The 21,161-nt window shown below is 41.2% G+C and overlaps 3 protein-coding genes and 1 non-coding gene across 4 annotated transcripts in view; 1 reads left to right on the top strand and 3 right to left on the bottom strand.

The window, feature by feature from the left end:
- Trnav-aac lies at positions 1 to 73 on the bottom strand. Its single transcript has one exon. It is a non-coding gene; the product is annotated as a tRNA-Val (tRNA).
- A 500-nt stretch (positions 74 to 573) lies between these two features.
- LOC105195189 (60S ribosomal protein L36) lies at positions 574 to 1,719 on the bottom strand. The gene is made up of 4 exons (XM_011160482.3): positions 1,601 to 1,719; positions 1,283 to 1,409; positions 992 to 1,126; positions 574 to 718 (listed from the first exon to the last, which is right to left on the bottom strand). Exons 2-4 carry the CDS (start codon positions 1,406 to 1,408, stop codon positions 635 to 637), a joined length of 345 nt encoding a protein of 114 aa, XP_011158784.1. The 5' UTR covers position 1,409; positions 1,601 to 1,719; the 3' UTR covers positions 574 to 634.
- Positions 1,720 to 2,209: 490 nt separating this feature from the next.
- Positions 2,210 to 6,274, top strand: LOC105195191 (nucleolar GTP-binding protein 1). Its single transcript, XM_011160483.3, has 9 exons — positions 2,210 to 2,494; positions 2,616 to 2,890; positions 2,953 to 3,190; positions 3,253 to 3,495; positions 3,575 to 3,829; positions 3,904 to 4,188; positions 4,267 to 4,545; positions 4,689 to 4,832; positions 5,097 to 6,274. Exons 1-9 carry the CDS (start codon positions 2,447 to 2,449, stop codon positions 5,250 to 5,252), a joined length of 1,923 nt encoding a protein of 640 aa, XP_011158785.1. The 5' UTR covers positions 2,210 to 2,446; the 3' UTR covers positions 5,253 to 6,274.
- A 187-nt stretch (positions 6,275 to 6,461) lies between these two features.
- The window catches only part of LOC105195192, a 44,213-nt gene continuing 29,513 nt past the window's right edge, over positions 6,462 to 21,161 (bottom strand). Inside the window, 2 exon segments of the mRNA XM_011160484.3 lie at positions 6,462 to 8,440; positions 18,035 to 18,155. Coding sequence (XP_011158786.2) covers positions 7,632 to 8,440; positions 18,035 to 18,155 — 930 coding nt within the window. The 3' untranslated portion in view covers positions 6,462 to 7,631.

The following is a 21,161-nucleotide window of genomic DNA, read 5'->3' as shown; positions in this document are numbered from 1 at the left end:
TGTTTCCGCCCGGGATCGAACCGGGGACCTTCCGCGTGTTAGGCGGATGTGATAACCACTACACCACGGAAACTACTTGGAAAGGGATCTTTACTTTCGTTCTATTAAGTACGAGAATGTGCAATTTTAACAAATTACACATTTAAAAATGTAGTATATTCAAATTATGCTAAAATAAAATTTGTTATACTACTAATTGTCTTTTAATCTTTTTTTCTCTATAGTTAAAATTTATTTCTAACATTAAATACGTAGTTAAAATAGTTGTTGCTTTTAAATAGTAGATAATAGTTTTTCCATTTCTTGTTAATTATTAATTATGGCGATTAATTATGGCCAAATCAGTTTTATTATATTCTAAATTGTTAAAGAATATTTTTAGAGTTCAAGACTTTTATAACAATAGTTTGAATATTGCACCTTCTTACAATAGATAAAGACAAAGGTCATATTAATATAATACATATACATACATAAAACAAATAAAAATAATTCGAGTGGTTGCATGATTTGTTTCATATAAAAATGGGTAAGGAATGGAATATTTTGAATTTTTAAATAATGTACTCTATGTATCGATATCGAAATATTGATTTAATCAAGTATAGCAATTTTATAATTTTAATGGATATAATTAATGATGAGCTGCTTTCCTCATCTGTACCAGAATATTTCCAAGCTCTTCTCGCTTCCTCTTGGCTCGAATGTGTGTACCCAACTAAAAAATAAACAAAAACATCTCATTTTTAAAATCATCTCACTCAAAAAAAAAATATTCAGAAATCTATATTGTTTTCTAATCTATGAATTTCTCCCATAGCAAAAAACTTTTTGAAAATTTCAAGATCCTCTCATTACATATTTTTTTTTTATTCAACTAGCATTCCGTTAATCTCTATAGCAAAACACAAAGCATAATACAATTCTGTGACATTATTGTATTTGTATAAAACTCACTAATTATCTAAAACTTGCTAAAAAAAGCATTTACCCTTCTCTTCAAGAATTTCAGGGCGCGTTTGTCCTTTGACACTTTCAGCAACTCCATAGCACGCTTCTCGTAAGGAGCATGTCCAGTCACTTCTCGGATCAGGTCCCTCACAAACTTGCTATGCTTGGTTTGCTTCTAGAATGTGAAATTGGAAATGATTTGTAATGAGACATGTGAGAGATAAGATAAATAAACTCCGTGTAATAAATTACAGCACATCACATCACCTCACTGATCGATATGTCGTACGCATAAAAACAACACGAGAAATTACAGAATACTTCCACTTACCCCTTTTAGCCTAGATGGTCGCAGGCAGACAGTCTTCTCCTTTTCGGCTTTGCTTTTAGCTACGCGGATTTTTGTTGTTTTGTGGCCCTTATTGAGGCCGACGGCCAATTCATATCTCGGAGCCATTCTGTGGACACAGACAAGGATACTTTTTAGGTTATCTCACAGATAATGTTGATTTAATATAAATGCGCGCAACTTGCATTTCGATATAGCAAATTATAAATCTAATTTGGATGCCAAAACAAGTACGTCACTCAGATTCTTTTGATCGTAAACGGATTGTGGCAATATTTCGAGATTCAAGATCTTACTAACCTTAACACCGAATGTCCACGCTTCGAAAGAGACGGCAAGCCAGCCGTTCCTCAGTAGTCAGCTTCACGCGTGCGCTTGCGCGACACGAGATTGCTGCAAATAGTCCATCGATTAATACAATGCAACAAAATATAATGATTTTATGCTACAAAACTTTACAAAATTTGATAAATTATTAGATAATTGCGTCTACGTCGATCTCATACATCACAAAATATTTATTATAAATATGTATACTTTTCAAAATTTATTTTCAAAAAATGTGTAGTAAATTCTTTTAGACATTTTTTATAAAGATTTTGGAATGATACAAAAATCATCACTATAATATATAAAATATATTTCAGAAATATGTTAAAAAATATATATAATAAATATGAAATCTTTCAATCTTTTTACTTTTTTGATGCTTTTACATTTTTTGGACATAAGAATGTGTTATATGTACAAATTATTTATGTGCATACATATTTAAAATATTTCAATTTTTTTATGAATATATTTATAAATATTTGGTCTTATTTCAAAAGAGATTTATTTTATTTCTTTCATAATTTTTACGATTTCTTCGAGAAAAAACAAAGTTTTTTTTAAATCCCTCGGTGGCTTCTCGCGGAAGTAGCAAAATATATTTCGTATTTCCGTTCCAAGTATTTATAACCTCAAACTGGTGCCAACTGGTGCGGTAGTGGTTTTGATTGAGAATTGATACACGTGTTTCTCCAAGCAAAGGTGTGAAGGAGAGACAGCGAAACATCTCGCGTCTCTTTATAGAGACAGATATTTATTAAAAGCAAAGAAAGATACGTTATTTTCTAACACGAGAGTGTAATAAATTAAAGAAAAATGGTTTTATATAATTTCAAGAAAATTGCGGTTGTCCCAACTGCGAAGGTTAGTCGTACATCTTTACGATCTATCATTTCATACGTTTATATTTATTATAATGTTTTTATATTATATTGTATATTTTTTTTTACAAAACTGAGTAATAACTTTTGCCTTCTTCGTGTAGGACTTCATCGATATAATCTTGTCAAAGACACAACGGAAGACGCCGACAGTTATTCACAAGCAATATAAGATCACGAGAATACGTGCTTTTTACACACGGAAGGTGAAATTTACTCAACAAAGTTTTCACGATAGATTATCCCAAATAATACAGGAGTTTCCCAAGCTGGATGATGTTCATCCATTCTATGCCGACTTGATGAATGTTCTATATGATAAGGATCACTATAAGCTGGCTCTTGGACAGATAAATACAGCCAGGCACCTAATTGACAAGTAAGGATACGATGGTGTAATGTGTTAAAATCATTTGCATGAGGTGTGTTTTACAATTACAGTGTTGCAAAGGATTATGTTCGGCTTTTAAAGTATGGAGATTCATTATATCGGTGCAAGCAACTGAAGAAGGCTGCCCTGGGTCGAATGGCTACCATTATGAAGAGACAAGCAGCTAATTTAACATATCTTGAACAAGTTCGTCAACACTTGGCTCGATTGCCAAGTATAGATCCTTATACGCGCACGATAATTATATGTGGGTTCCCAAATGTTGGCAAAAGTAGTTTTATTAACAAAGTAAGTAATATAATGACCATTTTATGTCTTATGTACAAGTAGTTAATGCATTTATTTTGTAGATCACTCGAGCCGATGTAGAAGTTCAACCATATGCCTTCACAACTAAGTCTTTGTATGTAGGGCATACTGATTATAAATACTTAAGATGGCAAGTGATAGATACACCCGGAATATTGGATCACCCGCTGGAAGAGAGGAATGTTATAGAAATGCAGGCAGTAACTGCTCTCGCGCACTTGCGAGCTGCTGTACTTTACTTCTGTGACTTGTCAGAGCAGTGTGGTCATACCTTGGAGGAACAGGTGAACTATAGGATACAATGTAAAATGTGAGTTTTAACGTAACGATGTAAACTCTGTTTTGTGCACTTTTTGTTTACAGGTAAAACTTTTTGAATCCATAAGACCATTATTCACGAACAAGCCTCTGATAGTAGTCATGAATAAAGTGGATATCGTACGTTTGGAAGAGTTATCTCCGGAAAAGAGGGCTGTTCTGAAGCCATTCGAGGAAGATACAAATGTGCCTACACTAGAAATGAGCACCGTCACCGATTTCGGCGTGATGGATGTAAAATTGGAGGCTTGCGAGCGACTTTTGGCTTTCAGAGTTGATCAAAAGATTAAGACTAAGAAGGTAATTGATCCAAAAATCTTTTAATATTGACTTTGTGTGAAAATTTGATGTGCAATAATTTGTAACAATTAAAGGTGGAAGGGCTTCTTAACCGATTGCATATTGCTCAACCGAAGAGAGTAGATCCTAATCGTGTCCCATGTATTCCGGAGAGCGTTTTGAAGAAGAGGCAGGCCGCCGCGGAGAAAGCCGAGAGAAAGCGCAAATTGGAGAGAGAGATAGAGGAGGAGATGGGAGATGATTATGTGCTTGATCTGAAGAAGAATTACGATATCGAAGGAGATCAGAAATACGATATTATTCCGGAGATGTGGGAGGGTCATAATATAGCAGATTATATAGACCCGGATATATTCGAAGTCAGTGCAAATTTTATTTTATTGAATTGCGTGAGATTCTTTATAAAATGTGTTTTTATATCATTCTTCTGTTTTCAGAAATTGAATCAATTGGAAAGGGAAGAACAATTGAGAGAAGAGGCTGGCTTTTACGATTACAAGGTGCCGGAGTTATCGGAAACAATGCGCGAGATCGAACAGCTGGCGAAGCAGATTCGCGACAAAAAGCTCATCATGAAGGATGAGGCGCGAATAACGAAGGCTTCCACGAAGCCAATTATGCCGCGTACAGCCGCGGCTAAGATCCGTGACAGATCAGTCACGAAGCTAAAGGAGCAGATGGAAGATCTAGGTGTTGATATGGAAGATACTGAAAATGTGAGTGCTAAGTATATAATTTGAATACCTTCAAGAAAATAGTTGAGGACAATTCTTGTATATTATTAATTCTATCATTGTTTTATTGAAATTTATTAATATTGAAGTGTTGTATATTATTTTATATTCTGTATTATAACTAGGCACACTTTAAACGAACGAGAGCACGGTCCAGGTCGCGGTCGGAACCCGCTAGAAAACGCATGCGTGTGGAATCGGCATCACAGTCGCGTGCCCGCAGTGTCTCGCGACCGCCGCGAGATGAGATGGGTGTTAAAGACGTAGTGGTAAGTTAGAAACAAATATATTTGAAGGGTTCAGTGATTTAATCCACATCTCTAGTTTTTTTAGAGAATTTTTCGAGAATTTCTAAAGAATTAATCTTAAATTGAAAAAATCAAATTCAATTCACTCAGTTTCTTTAAAAAAATGAAATGAAATGATTATTATTATACCGAATCCCTTATTTTTTTTTATTGTGCAAAAGAATATTTCATTTACTTGTGCAATGAATGAAAATGCAAAATTATCTCTTCACGTATTTATTGCAGATGAAGACGAAGTTGAAGAACATAGCGTATAAGACACAGAAGAAGAAGATAGCCAAGAAGGGTCTCAAGGGCGAAGGTGATCGTTTTATTGGCAACAAAATGCCAAAACATTTATTCTCCGGAAAAAGAGGAATCGGTAAAACGACCAGAAGATAAAACTTTCATTTATATCTTACATGTTAATCTTTTTCAGTTATATCGTATATCTAAATACACAAAAAAATGCAAAAAGAAATCATCTTTGTAAATGTAATTTTCAATTTAGAATGGTATTCAAGATACCGTCACGGAAAGTTTCATTCACCAGCTTAGATACTGTCGCTGACCGATTTATATTTGATTTACGATCAATAATACGTTATAGTTTGTGAATGAAACGCATTCCTCGTGTGTTTATTAAAAGAAAAAGCAAAGATTTTTTCTTTACCGTTATCAGCTGCTAAATAAATATCTCCGCTTTGGAATAGTATTTTTGTGATGGTTCTCTGTGACATGAATGCGCGTGGTTGCATAATGCACACAAGGTAACCTTCGAACTCGAACGGGGTAAGCAACAGCGTCACGCTCAATGAAACTTTATTGCTGTCGTGGTGAGATAACCCTTCGTGTCGATGGTAGATTCCACATTACATTCTATTCATAAAATCACAACGCTTGACTGCGAAGCGTTAATCTTAAAGTTGTATAGAAATTAATACGAAAACGTAAGGAAAAAAATTCCGTTCGTATATTTTGTAAAAATATGTTTTGAAATTCGCGCTAGTTCTGAGATAAGCTCGCGTTACTTCTTCCAAGTCGTGTTCTCCTAATATCTCGAATTTAGCTACTGAATTTAAATACTTGAATTTGCATCTTCTGAAGAGCGGGATATTTGAATTGTATAAGTTCGTATAACCTCTTATCGCAACATGCTTCCCTAATGATTTTGACGATTTGTTGAGTGTAACGAAAGACGCAAATTCAAATTCTCTTCTGACATAGTAGTCAAACATGGTAGTACGCACAGGAAACTGTGAATTAATTGATTTCCATTCAAGACTTTAAGGGAAGTTTGATCACTTGATTAAATAAATTTTTGGAACTTTAAGAAATTTTAAGAAGTTTCTTTAAGAAAAATAAATAATTGAAAAGAAAATTATTTTGTCTGACGTTGCAATAAAAATAAATGGAATATTAAATCTTCGAATTTTTGAAATGGATCCTTTATAATACAAGTTTTATTAAGGTATCGATTTAAAATTAAGAAATTGTAAAAAGCGACGGTTTTTCTCGGTATAAGAGATTAACTCTATAATTGTATTTTAAATTATAATTTATTTAGATACTAACATGTAGTAGGAGATGAAAGAGAGAAATAGGCGCATCTTTTTATTGAAAACTGATAGATCATATATTTAAGACTTCACTATAAATGGATCTCCATCATCAGATAAGTTGACAATAAGAGGGACAGGAATAATGATGGTAAGAGGGCCGCTGGGTGTGATTAATTAGATTATAATTTACAATAGTGCGCGATCATAAATTTTTATACAATTTGATATATCGGTGCCTTAGAATGAAACAATGTTTCTTATCGATCTTGTTGCGCGTCCGATAAATATACGATACATGTTACTTCGTAGATACAATGCGAAGATTATTATTTCACAGATAGAGCTTGAAATAATTACGCATACAGATTAGCGTGCGGCGGCCACCGATTGGCGTGGATCTCGTGTAGAAAACGTATTTCATAATTTTTACAAGAACGTAAAAATGTATTAACACGTATTCACGATCGTTTGACTGCATTCGGGGGAGTCGAGCGAGATTTGCGGAGTACTCGGAGATTCTAGTCGTAATACTCTATAGGAACTAAAAAAAACCTCGATACAAAACAACAGTTCGGTAGAGCGAAGACTTTAGCTTGTGTCACAAATTACATTAATAGACATCGACCCGCTCGTTTCGCAGAAGCCTACGTGGTGATAATAAATTAACAAATAGATGGTATGGGTTATGGATACACGATGACGTTATGGCGTTTCGTACGGGGAAATGCTCACCTAATTAAAAAGAAAGGCGGATCGACATAGGCATCGTTGCTTGCGATTGTCGACGATTCGCAGCGATTCGCTTTCTTTTAACCAGGCTCGAATATAGCGAAAATGTTTTAATAATACAAAATACAATCGCTATGTAATAAGGAATATAATGACAAGTAAATATCGTTAGTATCACAGTCGATGCGAGACCCTGAGCGAGTCTACAGGGTCTGAGTGTTCGGTGATGCCTCTCGGATCGTCCGAATCGTACGAAAAAAAAAAAAGAAAAAATGGAAGTCTAAAGGGATCGCAAAGGTGCACGAAAAAGTTCTAAAGTCGCTCGATCGACAGTATATTTCTTTACTTTCACCATTATCAGTATATTTGTTATTATTAGTATCTTAACGCGAATGCGTGGCATCACCGAACCGCAATTCGGACGATTCTTTGGTGAGTCCTCGGCCATGGTAGACTGTTTCGCTTTTTCTTTTCCTCTACGTCCTCTCTTTCACGAGCAGGCACACTCCAGCACTTGGATATTCTTCCAGTAGGACACTTTCAGCTGCGTCGTATCGTTCTCATCGAAGTAGACGATCATCAGCTGGTCGAGCTTGCTGGGCGCGCAGCACGGCTTGGGCACCCTTTTCCGGTCCTCCTTCCACAGCAGACTCTGCAGCAGAGCGTGATGGTGCGCCGGATTGTAACGGGGCGGGCAACGGCCCTTGCAGTAGCCAGCGTCGAAGCCCTTCGGGTACACGATGAACTCGAAGCCCTTCAAGTCCTTAAACATGACCGTCAGCTCGTGCCGGCAACACTTTTTGTTGTTGTCGCCCTTGCACTTGCTACGCCGGCCCTTGTGCAGCGGCATCAGCTCCTCGGGAGTGGACCTCTTCCTCCTGCCACCGGGCTCCGACGACGCGGCGAACACGTTCAACGTCGCGTGGGAGATCTCGCGTCGCGTCGGCCGGCCGTCGTGGAGGAACTCTAGCTCGAGGCCGTGGTTCTCCAGGCCGTGCTCGAGCCAGCTCGCGGCTGCCTCGGTAGAGTCCAACTCCAGCCATCGGGTACTCGTCGGCTCGCCCTGCGGGATGCCGCGCCGCAGCAGGAGACGCCGGGAGACCGGCGTGCGGAGATAGACCAGCGCCTCGAGATCGCGCGGACGTCTGTGATCGCCTTGGAGGAGGAATCTCAGGGACGCGTGATCGACCGTGACGTCCTCCGCGTCGCCGGAAATCGCGACGGGAAAGTACAGGGAGTGACGATGGTACCCTCCCCTCCGGCTAAAGCCGTGGCTCGTTGACTTGTTCCCCGGATGCTCTGTAACGAGAAATACAGATCTGCCGATGAGTACATGTCGTTATGTAAGCGAGAGGAACCGTGAATGGAAGTCGGAAAATTCGCGTCATCACGATTACTTATTAATCTGCGTGACGAATTTACCGTGCGGCCATTAGCGAATTTTAATTGCGATATTACGTACTAAGTACGTAGTAAATGCTATTATATAGATGCAAATTATTAAAACGATAAATTGTCTTTGACACTTATCCAGAGAGAAGACGTTAACGTTATTAGTAGGATGTAATGCATCCTATAATATAGTACCATGTAATGGCAATATCGCCTCGACAAAATGTAATTAATTATTAGTAGAGAATGTTGCGCGTTACGCAACGCCACCATTGAAGCGCGATACCTGAAACGAATGGAGGATAACAGATTGTAGTCCTTGCGTATTAATTGGCGCGATGGAAAAAACTCTAGATCCGTTTAGGCTGCAATTGAATTCTTACAACAATGACATGGAAGACTGCGCAAGAATTTTACCCGTAATCGTGACTCAGTTACGCTTTGTCATCATTGTCAACGTGGCGTTTGTGCTTCCTCGCACACGTACACGTACCTTGAGATTTACAGATTATATTCACGGTAAATTTAGAGCCATGACGGGCAACAGCTCGCCCATTGTCTACTGTTTGTACCACGGGAACGAACCTTTCCGTGACCCTTACACAAAACCAGAGACTACCGAAAAAGAACCGTGAACCGATTTAAATGCAAGTCAATGCCTCGATGTGACGTACGGGATTTTATCGCTAGCTTTATCGCTCGAGTTTTCTCTTCCGCGCGCACACACAAACAAGAAGAAACTTTATCTGAGAAGAAGCTTTTAAAATTTTCTTACATATTTTCCAGAAAAATTGTTTTCCCGACAATAATCTGAATTTTTAATTAAAACAAATTACAACGAGAAATAAGCGACAATCTTGTGTGTAATAGAATTGGAATATAATAATTTATATTTTAGTAAAATTGAAACACGAAGCAAAATAAGACGGGATTGACAATTCGTGCGATCGTAGTTTCTGTCGCGTTCGAACTAAATTCCGACGGAACTGCGAGGCGGCCGACGATCGCGAGTAGCAGACGGAAGCTACTTTTTGTCGGGGTTGCTTTAAAAGTAGCATTGCATAAATGACAGGAACTGCTAAATTCCCGAGCGACACCATCGACCGGCCGACGCGATGCAACGCGACGCGACGCGACGCGCGCTGTCACAATTGTCTCACGCATATTTACGGATGCAGATGCACGCGCGTTGCGCGTTCCGCGGCCGAGCATTCCTGCCCCGATGGAAGTTCTGCGCTATTCGCCCACGCGAATATGTTGGCAGGAGGATCTTTCTTGCGAATCGCAAACTCCGCCGGATGGATACTCGTCGCGCATAAACAAACACGGCCCGCGATCTGAGTCACGGAATGGTATTCGGCCTTCCGACAAAATCGACCGCGGCGTGTAAAACGTCCCTATCGCCGATCTCGTGGTCCATGAAACGACCTGAAGATGCTTCGGAGATGATTTTCGGCGCGATCGTCCTTAAATGTAATCCGGGCCTCTTCGACGTTCGCGCGACGCGACGTTTGATCTAACAAAAACAATCAACAACGTAATTAAATAGTTTCTTAATGAGTTCCTCGTTAAATATATGAATAATTAATGATAATTATTAAATGTATAATTCATTTGTTTGTTGGTTTCACGATATCCCCTCTGCTGCCACCCTTCCCCGCACGTGACATTTATTCTGCGAGGAATTCGTCGTGTTTTGAATTTCGATTTAACGATGACGATCTGCTTTGGTCCAAGTGAAAAAAAAAAGAAAAAAGAAAACGTCATTTTCTATCCGCAATATATTATTTCTTCTCGAGATATTGCCGGAGGAATTGGTCGCAAGCCAATATCGTAAATATCCCCGAACGAACATGCTAACGAGACCGCTCAAAGGGAGGATTTAGAATTTGTAAATCGCTCGTTTCGGCGGCTGTAAAAGTCACGCACGGGGAAGGAGAGCGCGGAAGGAGGGTGCGAGAATCGAATCCATGGGAGGGAGATAAATTCCTCGGTGAGAACGAAGAGAGAAAATCCGGCTCCGATAGCTGGAGAACCGGCATTCTCTCGCTCCTTTCTTCGTCCTTCCTTTTCACTCTCGGCGCTGATTAAGTCTTATTTATGGGGCCCGCGAGGCTCCTCAGGAAAACTCTCACGTAGCTATTAATTATCCACTAGGCACCGACGGCCACACACAGTTTTTCCGAGCCTGTCGCGGCACGTTCGAGTGGTTGGCGCCGGTATTATGAATGCCGCGATGATAATTACGAGGATTTAGGCAGGAAGAGGGGACGGGGAAGGGGAAGGGTCTCGGGTGTGACGAGAGAAAGAGAGCGCGACGTATTATACTTTCCCAGAACAGGGGGGCGGTTGCAACGATTGCACCATCTTTTCGTCCGAAATAATTCTACGAACGCATTATCTGGTTTATTAGCTGGTTTATCTGCTCGTCACTTGGATTTACAGCTGTAGCGATTAGGAGTTATCTCGATAGCGGAGAGGTACGAAAAAAAAAAAGAAAAGGCAGAAACAAAGGATCCGAGTGAGGGACTCCGTTTGCTTTATCTCGAGGCACACGTGTAACGCGGCTAGCGTTACACGTGTAATAATTTCTCTCTCACGTTCTCTCACTCTTTAAATAAAGCCGCGAGAATGGACGATCGACGACACGCTGTGAAAGAGAAAGAAGAGAATTGTGGAAAACAATGTTTATTTCCACCGGGATTCGTATTCCGCATAAAATTTCAAACGATCGATCGACGACACTTCGGATCCGGAGTGGTTCTCTCCCCCCCCGCCCCTTTCGTCACTCAATCGTTACGAAACACGTACGACGGTGCAGTTATTTGCCGCGTTATTTAACGACGATAATTATGCGCGTAAAAGTATCGAGAAATTGGGCGGTGAGTCCGAAAGTCCGAGCCCTTCCATGCTTCGCCGCGTGCTCAGAATGCGTTACTGATTAGCGCTCTTATTTATGGGACGTCGCACACACGTACACGTGGGGCACTGCATTCGACTCCCTCTCAAGAAAATTCGTGATACCTGGCGACTTTTAAGAGCCTCGACATATTTTTCAATTATCACGTTCCTCGTATAACTCACCTGACGACAGCCCAACGCACCGCGTTTCACATTCGATAGAATCGTACGTTTTTAAGAAAAAGAAAGAGAGAGAGAGAGAGAGATTTCTCCTTATCTTTTCTCCCTCTCTTTCTCTTTTTCTGTTTGTTTCTCGCGGCACCGCGGGATCCTCTGCTTTTAGAGCGAGGGCAATACTTAATCCCTCATACACCTAGTGTATTTCTGCAAATAGATCTACGATCTATTTCACGCAGCTTTCCTCGCGTGATTGGACGAAAAATAAGATCTTTAACGTAAACGTTTGATACATACACGCGGAGTATCTGCAGAAAACCGCCGCGCCGGATGTTCTCTCGCTACAGATTCTTCTGCCAACTTGCAGTCGGCGTTCCCTTTGTGAAAAAGTCAGAGAAAGAGCATCGTTTACCCAATTTTACATATCTTTGCAATCAAGTCTAATAAATTCTATAACTGTATAACTTCAAAACAAAGTTTGCATGAAGTTAAATAATAATTATAGTCTCATCATCTATTATTCTAAACTTGGTTTCTACGAAAATCTCTTCGATCAATCAACAATTCTAGATCAGCCGAGGGCTGCGTTATTACGAGATCATCTGATTTTTTTTAGCAATCTGCATAAAATATAAAATGATACAAAAAATCTGTTGTAATATAAATAATAATTAAATTAATTACATAAGCACATAAGTTAAAATCAGAGATGCGGATCTCTCTGGTTAATGTAAAATTAATTTAGATGACTCCGCAGTGCGTGTCGATCGGCGAACTGAGCTTCCCGGATCGATCGATCGCCTCGGCTCTTCCCAGAGACGTTTCCCAGCGATCACGTTCGTCGAATAACACGACGTGCATCCCGCGTGTTTCGGTGAAATCGCCCGTTTGTTTTTTTTTCCGAGCCACGGCGCAACGAAAGATCTACTTTTAGAGAGGGACGGTAGATACTTTTAGAGTTGCGTTTGATGCATGTCGCGCGAATGGCGAGGCGGCTCGATCTCCTCGATCGTAAGAACGAGATCGTGCCAACTGCTCGTCCACTAATTACACATAAACACCTACGTGCGATACAGATTCCGTCGTTCGAACGAGATCCACTCGTATCTCTCTCGCTCATTCGCTCGTTAACGCGATATTACGTTTATTTATAATTTTTACGTGGGATCACAGTACCAGTCGCCGAATAATCACAGTAAATGACTGTTTAAGAAAAATATTAAAATAATAAGACTTCAAAATAACAAATTGTAAATTATTTAATAATTTTTTTTATCTACAATAATTTTCAGACGGATTTGCTTAAAAATGTAATTACGTTAAATTGTTTTTCTTTGTTCACTGACTGGTGCAGTGACCCTAATGGCGTTATCATTTAAAGATTTGTATATCAAAAATTGATTGTTATTAATTATTTACCGCTGACAAATGTTTCTCGCAGTCCTTCATCGTGACGTTCGATTATCGCCATTCTCGTTTCCATTCGTCATATTCTAAAATAAATTACGGCAATTCCTCATGTGATTATCTAAGACGAGCGTCATCGTTACTCCATTGCTTCTATTAACTCCTCCGCGATCAGGAATTTCAGGAGCGCAAACACAAAACGAAAGGTACACGAGTACAAGCAGGCTTCTGTTCCACGAAAAGATTCCTGAGGAAATGGATTTCTATATCCGGAGGATTACACGCGCGTTTTCCCGAGAATCAATTTTGGGAACACCTGCGGAACGCAATGCGGCGCCGGAGAAAACGCGCGCCGGTAGTTTCATTCAATCAACCTCGGCCTCGGCGGATGAATCGCGAGAGAGAGAGAGAGAGAGAGAGAGAGAGAAAGATACAGAGATACAGAGATACCGACAGCCGAAGACGAGCGATGAGCGCGCGGTGCCGCGTGGCAGAGCGGCGCGGCGGGTCCCGTTTGGCGGTTGACCAGGTATCGGCGCAAAATAACCGGCCGATAAAGCGCCCAGGAATCCACGGCATCCGGACGATTTCTGCCGTAACGATCCGCGCGCCGGCCGGGCCGGACGCGAGGGCGGCCGCGTGTTGCCCCGCGTGTTGCGCGCGCGTATATGGCACCCTCGTCACCCGCCGAGAATTCGACGGAGATGACGACGGGGGAGCGACGGGGCGAGTCGCCGGGCGATATTACCCCAAATAACATCCACGCGTGCGGCCGTCAATCGCGGCCGGTCGGCGTGCCGTGCTTATTATAGGCTCTATCACGGCGGCACGCTCCGAAAATAGACGCCGCGTGCCGCGATTTATGCGCAGGTGACCCTCCGTAGACGCGGAACTTCTCCGAAATCGCGCTCCGGAACTGGAATCGGATCAACAGCGTCGTTAACTTGGGACACGCCTGCCAAACGCGAGACACGTAATCGGGAAACGATTCGGGTTCGAGGTCCCGACCGAGAACTAGGACTCGAGTGCTGGAATCGAAGACGGTGCGTCTCCTCGTCGCTATTAGGATCTTTCATCTCGCTTGCCGCGTCTATGAGATCTACAAACTCTCTTCAGGTTATCTTCAGATTCGAAGATAAGTCGTAGAGACGTCAACCTTTATAGATTGGAATTATGGAGATAACTTTGGATTCTGATTGGACCGACACAAATTAGATTAAGTCAAAGAGGTGACCGCCTTAATCACTGCCGCGTTAATGGCCGAGAGTGCGATGCTAAAAAAAAATAAACTATTTGGACGATGATACGGCGCGTATTTTAAGACTAGAAAATCCGGAATTAAAGGCCAATCGAATTGTCACGCTGTAATTCTTGGAGGAATAACTGGCGGCATCTGCATCCCGCGGTGCCCCACTTTATTTAGCCCCGGCGCCTGCACTCTTCGCAAAATCGTCGGAATCGTTGACATTTCGGAGGCTGCGTGCTTCTGGTACATTATCGTTATTGGAAGATAAGCCGGAGACCCTCTCTTGCCAACTCATAACTTTAAAATACCCTTAGACGAATTCGGGCAATCTGTCCTCTTAGTCCTCCTCTTCATATTCATTAGCTTTTTCCGCATTGTTTGGCCTAACAGTCGCGATTAACGAGTACTCAGCTAAAGTACCCTGGTATAATTGAAACATAAATCCCGAGCAACGAGATGGTTCAAGAGGTCGGAGCGCGAGGGTAAAGGGGGTGGGCCTGGCTCTTCACGATCCCTCGCGTATCGGCGCATCCTCGCAACGATGTCTCGCGGATAAAGCAAGGCAGACTACTTCTTGCTCCCGCGCGGTGTGTTTCTGCCCCGGCGATTCGTTCTTATTGCATTCGGAAACTCGTCGTTCGGCATTCCGCCGCGGTCGGAATTTCTATTTCATAATAACAGCCGTGCGTATACACGAACGCGCGCTCCGAGGAGAGGCCAGCTATCAAGAGAGTTCGTCCTTCTCCTCCTCCTCCTCCTACTTTTGCTCTTCTTCTTCGTCTGCTTTGCGCACCTCTAGCCCGTTGCCGGTGTATAGACAAGTACCCACTTCAGACTGGTTTCGATGCGACGGGACGGACTCGAGCCCACTCGCGGTACGTGTTGTACGGGCCGTACCACCCGGCGTAAATCCGCGCGCACACCGCGGTGGTCGCCGGCCGTCCCATCACGTCCCGTCCCGTCCCGTCCCGTTCCGTCTCGTCCCGTCCCGTCTCGTCTCGTCCAGTCCAGATGCGTGTGCCGACTTTTATCTCTTTGACCCACTATTTTCAGGCCGTAATTGAGCGGAGTCGTGCGCCGACGAGCCGCTACTTGTGGGATTCATTAGCGGCGTCCACGTCTTAATCTGTCGGTCCCGCGTCGCTCGGATTTCGAGAATCTGGCACGGACGAGCCGCCCAAAATGATCAGAGCGGCCAGGCGACTGTTTTCTTTTTTTTTTAATCATAAATAATTGAACAGTTTGACGCAAGAACTATTTGACTGATTGCGAGACTCGAATGCGCGTATAAATTTTAATAGTTGAAGATTTATTTATTGTAAATTATTACCATGTATTCGTGTCATTACCATGCGTTGTATCGCGTCATCATTTTAATTTGCCTCTACAATTTTATTATTAATCTTATCATAATTAATCTTGGATAATGTAAGTAATACAACGTGGAATCGCATGTTCAAACAAATGAATATTATTCACATTTGCGTTAACAGCTTGAAGAAAACAAGATTTCCTCGTTTCGTTAATATTTTTAATATTCAATTCTTTAATACTTTTTTTAATAGTTCTCAAGACCCTGTACTACAATCTCTTGAAGAAACTTAAAAATATCGTACGCCTAGAGAAAATGTTAAAACTGATAAAATTATTTCCTTAATTTAGTTTCTTTAAGTTGTAGTAAAGATATTAAGGAAAATTTTCTTTTGAGGAAAATAAAAATTTATTTGTTTTCCAGAAATGACGTCATTAGCCATTTTTTAAATAAATCAATTATTTGTTTAATTTAAACAAATAATTATTTTATTCAAAGAAAGTACTGACAGAAATGTAAAAATATATTTCTTTAATTTAAAAAAAGATATTTGCGTTGCACAAGTTATTTTTTTTAAATTCTAATAAAAAAAACGATTAAAAAATTTCTTCAGCTTAAAGAAACTTTTTAATCGTATAGCAATGCACACGTTTTCTTTATTCAAACAAATACTTCGATTCGGGAAACTTTGAGAGAAAACTCTTCTCTTGGTGTGCGGCTATCAATTTGGCAAGTTTGGCTTCGAGGTCGATAATCTCAGGGAATCCCGAATGTTACACATCCTTACCCGTATCGGCCACCTCGATTGTAAGACGTCGCCGGACGCGACGACGGAGCCTTTCAGCGCGTTATTAAACTATACCTACTCGCTCTTCGCGGACTTTACAAGAGTTGGCAAAGTATTTTTCCTCTCTCGGCCGCGCGCCGCGAGAGAAATTAGGTGGACGGCCAATAATAGCGCGCGTATATTTTCACAGTATCCTTGAAGAAACACGCTTTTAGATCTCGCTTCCGGCAAGCCAGCTTCTTTTTCCTCCTGCCGCGAGGGATCTCCCGTCGCGACCGATCGACAGCGAATCCTCCCTGTCCCCTGTTTCGCGAAATCGAACGCTTCTTGGCGAACGACAGCGAATGCGAAACGGGACGCAATACGCAAACTCGCGGAAAAATTTCTCTCAGCGAGTTCGTCGACACGGGAAAAGTAAATACATCGATGCGCACAGTCGGTGTCGTTCGTTTCTCTCGCGCCGCGGCAAGGAGGCGCGTCCCGTTTCTGCTTGGTCCCGTTTCCCTTCCTCGAGGCGCGACTTTTATCGCCCCATCCTTGAACGATCGATCGCCAGCGTCGAGACAGTCACTCGAGAGAGAGAAAGAGAGAGCGTCGTCGTGAAACCGAAACGCCGCCGCGTCCCGCGGACTCGTGAATGCGCTCCGCCGCGCGAGCCGCGCTGACGTATCGACAGGCCGCGGCGGAAAACTGCATCGTTGCACCTTCCTCCTGTCCCACTCTTCCCGCCACCCACAACCCTGTTTTCCGCATTTGTTTTTATTGGATCCGCAGCGCCGTACCGCGAATGTGTGCGCCGCGCCGAGGTTTTTCGCTCGTGCAATGTATGCAACCGGCTGATCTCCGCTTGCTCGCACAGACCTAGTTCGCGGAAGTAGCGGAAGAACGCGACGCTCTGATTGTGAGATTAATCTAAGATTAATCGCGATCGATCTGCGATTACTCATCTATACGGTTTCTCTGTTTTTCCTTATAAGTCTACATCCAACGGAAACTGTAAAATCACACGGAAAAAAATTAATCAAATCAACAATTCATTTATTTCATGCATAGGCAAGAAAATCTTGAAAAAATTTATAATCTTGAACAGACATAATTTGCTAACATGAAGAAATGGTGTTTTTTCACGTAAGCAAATTATGTCTGTTTAAGTAATCAAATCCCAAGTAGTGAGCTGACGTAATTTGTTATTTTGACGTCACAACTGTCTAATGACGTCAAAATGTCGTCAAAGACGTAATTTTGACGTCAAAATGACGACGAATAACGTCAGCTTGCTACCTAGAACCTCTTTCAAGATTTTATATTGTTGCTTATATTAGGATGCTTATACAATGAACGTTTGATTTATTAATTTTTTCCTGTGTAATCGGTTGAAACATCAAATTGATGATTCGATAATATTTTTTTTTCCGCGCAGAAACAAAATTCTGGCGTGATCAAATCCGTATCCACCGTGCATTTTTACATTTTATTTGTTTAATTTGTTAAGTGTTACATTCGCGGTAATTACTTGGTAAATAAACGACGATAAAATCATCAGCTATTCCATAAACGTAAATTCGCGGGAAACAGGAATGTATATTATGTGGTGCATAAATAATCTAGCTTCCACGAAAGTGGCCGCGAATCCGACTTCCAGTTTAACGTTAGGAGTTAAAGTGTTCTTACCAGCAGCTTGAAATACATGGAGATCCCGTCGCGTTCGAAATTTCTGCCCGTCGTGCGACAGCTGCACTTGTTTCAGGTACTCTCTGTGCGCTCTCTCGTACTCGGCCTGGCTCACGTTCGCCTGGAAACAAAACGCCATAATGGCTTCCTTAAAGCCTCATCATCGGCTCAGAAATGGCCGCTTACGTAACGTTGCGTGTATAATAGCGGCAGGACAATTACAACGCATATACGGCGCGAATAAAGAGTAACTACCGGAAGCGCGTTCTCGCTTCTTGGAACCCTTTTACAGATAGAACTTTATAGATGCGTCTGTGCATCGTCTTGGCGTCTTTCCATTACAAATTCTCTTTATTAAATACCGACAATAATTTCTTTTAATATTAATATATAATATAATATATATAACAAAATTTCAATAAACTGTACACTAGAGATATGCGAACTATCGATTCGAATTTGAATCTCTACGAAACTATTCGAAAATTTCGAATCTAAGGTATTCGAATAAGAATCACATATTGATGATTCTAAAATCAAATTTAAAATGATTTTGTATTACATAATTAATATCATTTTTCTTACAATGTAGAAATCTTTTATCTATAGCATTTAATAATAATATTGTTAATTAAAGATTCAACAAATACATTTGGCATCAGAAAACCTACATCTTTGTTACGCACGCATCCATCAGTTTGTTAAAATTTTCAAAGATAATCTGTTATAATTTTCGAAATGATACGAAATAAAATATATTCGTGTAAAAAATTGATCTTTCAAAAATATAATTTCCAATTTCTCTCGACAACTTTTATTTGTAAAAAAAAAAGAGTTTCAGTTGTCTCGCGGATTTCAAAGCGAGATAAATAATAAAAATCTTGACATCCCAGAAACACACTTTACGCGAGGTCGCTTTAATTCGCCGGCTGAACTTTCGGTCCGTTTAATTGATTCCCCAGCTACGTCCGGCGAGGTCGAACTCAAGAGCGATAATTGCTTCGCGGACGTGACATCGAAATTATCTAATTTTCTGGGGTCACGACGCCACGCCGCCGCGCTCCTCCCTCGGTCCAGTTAAGTAACGACCCTTTTCTCACCTCCCCGCATTCCCGTTCTCCTTAAGATATCATTCGAGATCATTCTCTCTCTCTCTCTCTCTCTCTCTCTCTCTCTCTCTCTCTCTCTTTCTTTTCTCGCCGTCCCACCTCTCGCGTTTCTCTTCGCGGCGTCTCGCCTTCCTCGATTCATTCTCCATTGCCGCCGCGCTTCTCCCGTTTCCCCGAGCCTACTCCCGACTACTGTTTCACGGCGATGGAACAACCGGCGAGCGCCCTGTTCTCTCCCCGCTACCGCGGTGAGAAAGACCAGACAACGTCGAGCCGGCGCTCGCAAAATTAGCTCGTTGAGGCCGCGACCACTGGCGCGGTTCAGTAGACGGAGAATAATGGACCACTAGAGGGTGTGAGAACTCTCGTCCGTCGGGTTCAGAGCCCCGGTTCTACAGTAGGAAACTACCTTACGAAGTGCGATACTCAAGTGTTAACTCGAGAGTTAATTTATCTTTCTGCAATACGTGCACGTTATTATTATAGTTTTGCATCAAAGATTCTTTTTCGTTTTTCGACGCGACTAAAATATTATTCTTACAAACGTATGTTAATTAAGATACAATTACAAATTTAATTTAGCGATGAAGACTTTGAGACTTTTATTCACAGAAAAAAATATATTTATATCAAGTCAATAATTCTTGTTTTATGCATAAGCAAAAATATAAAAATCTTTAAAGAATTTAATTGTAAATAGACATAATTATTTGACGCGAGACTCCATCACGTCTCTTGATATGAAGAAATTTTGTTTAATTTCATAAAGAAAAATATAATCCTCTTCACTTAACAATTTTTATAAGTTAAGAGGAAAAAAACCGAATAGGAATTAGCAATATCTTCAAACCAAGAATCGAACTTTTTAAACATCATTATTACAAAAACACTTACTGTTTAAATAATTGTCATAATATTAAAATAAAAATGTACTTTGTTGAAGTTTAAAATTATGATAAATTCTTTATAGATTTTATATTTTTGCTTTATATGAGACAATGATTGTTGATACCAATTCCTCTTCTATGTATAGAAGAAGAGATTTGGGTCAAAACAACATGATAATTTAATAACAATTTAGAGATCATCTGTGCAGAGCCAGAAATAATTAGACTGAATCAGTAAAAGCGATTTAGTTCGAAATAAACAATGTGTTCTAAAAAGGATCACGCCGAACTCTGTTACTTTTTTATGTATGTTACATAAAATTCAGATTCCAACATAAGAGACGCATTATAAATATTAATGTTAGATTTACAGAATCTTTTCCTCGTGCATTAAGACGCTTCTCGCGCACGTGATCTAATCGTTACGTTATCGCGGAATCTTCGGGACGAGACGCATGTCGGTCGCTGCACCGAGCGCAGAACTGCGTCGTCGTCGGCGCGCGGCAGCAACCGGAAGTGGCGCCGTCGAAGCGAGCGACCAGGGGACGACGGGCACACGCGATGAATCATCGCGCGATCCGCGAAGAGACGTGTCGTCGCGACCTGACGCCTCCGCAGTCCCTTTTTACAGTCACTTAACCGCTTGAGAATCGCTTAATCGCGCTTGGCCCGGTTCCGGTCGCAGGATTGGCGCGCGAAAACAAATTTGTGGACTGCCGCGCGTGGCCGCGCGGTCCCGCACGCGGGCCGAGAATTGCGTCGCGGAGCGAGCGAGCGAGTGAGTCACGAGAGCCTCCGGGAAACGGCGTGGTCTCCTCAACGACCCCAATTTTTTCAATTGCAACAAATCGCCAAATCGACTTCCGCCAATCGCGTAAATCTCACCCTCGTAGCTGCAGGCGCGGAAGCGGAGTTTATTTCTAATCATCATCGATCCTGCTATTGTATGTTAATGTCGCGGCCACAGGAGAACGCGTGTTGAAATATTAATCACGTTGTCTATTAAGAGAAAAAGAGAGAGAGAGAAAGAAATATATAATGATACATTATAGCAGTGATTGACATGTCGTTCGTCGCATTAAATCGAGAGTTCCTCTTAAATCTACCGTTACTCTTCAGCTACAAACATAA

Source organism: Solenopsis invicta, chromosome 5 (assembly GCF_016802725.1).
Source record: "Solenopsis invicta isolate M01_SB chromosome 5, UNIL_Sinv_3.0, whole genome shotgun sequence".
Classification (NCBI taxonomy): Eukaryota; Metazoa; Arthropoda; class Insecta; order Hymenoptera; family Formicidae; genus Solenopsis; species Solenopsis invicta.
Note: the sequence above shows the minus strand (reverse complement) of the source record. Positions and strands in the feature narration are given on the sequence as shown.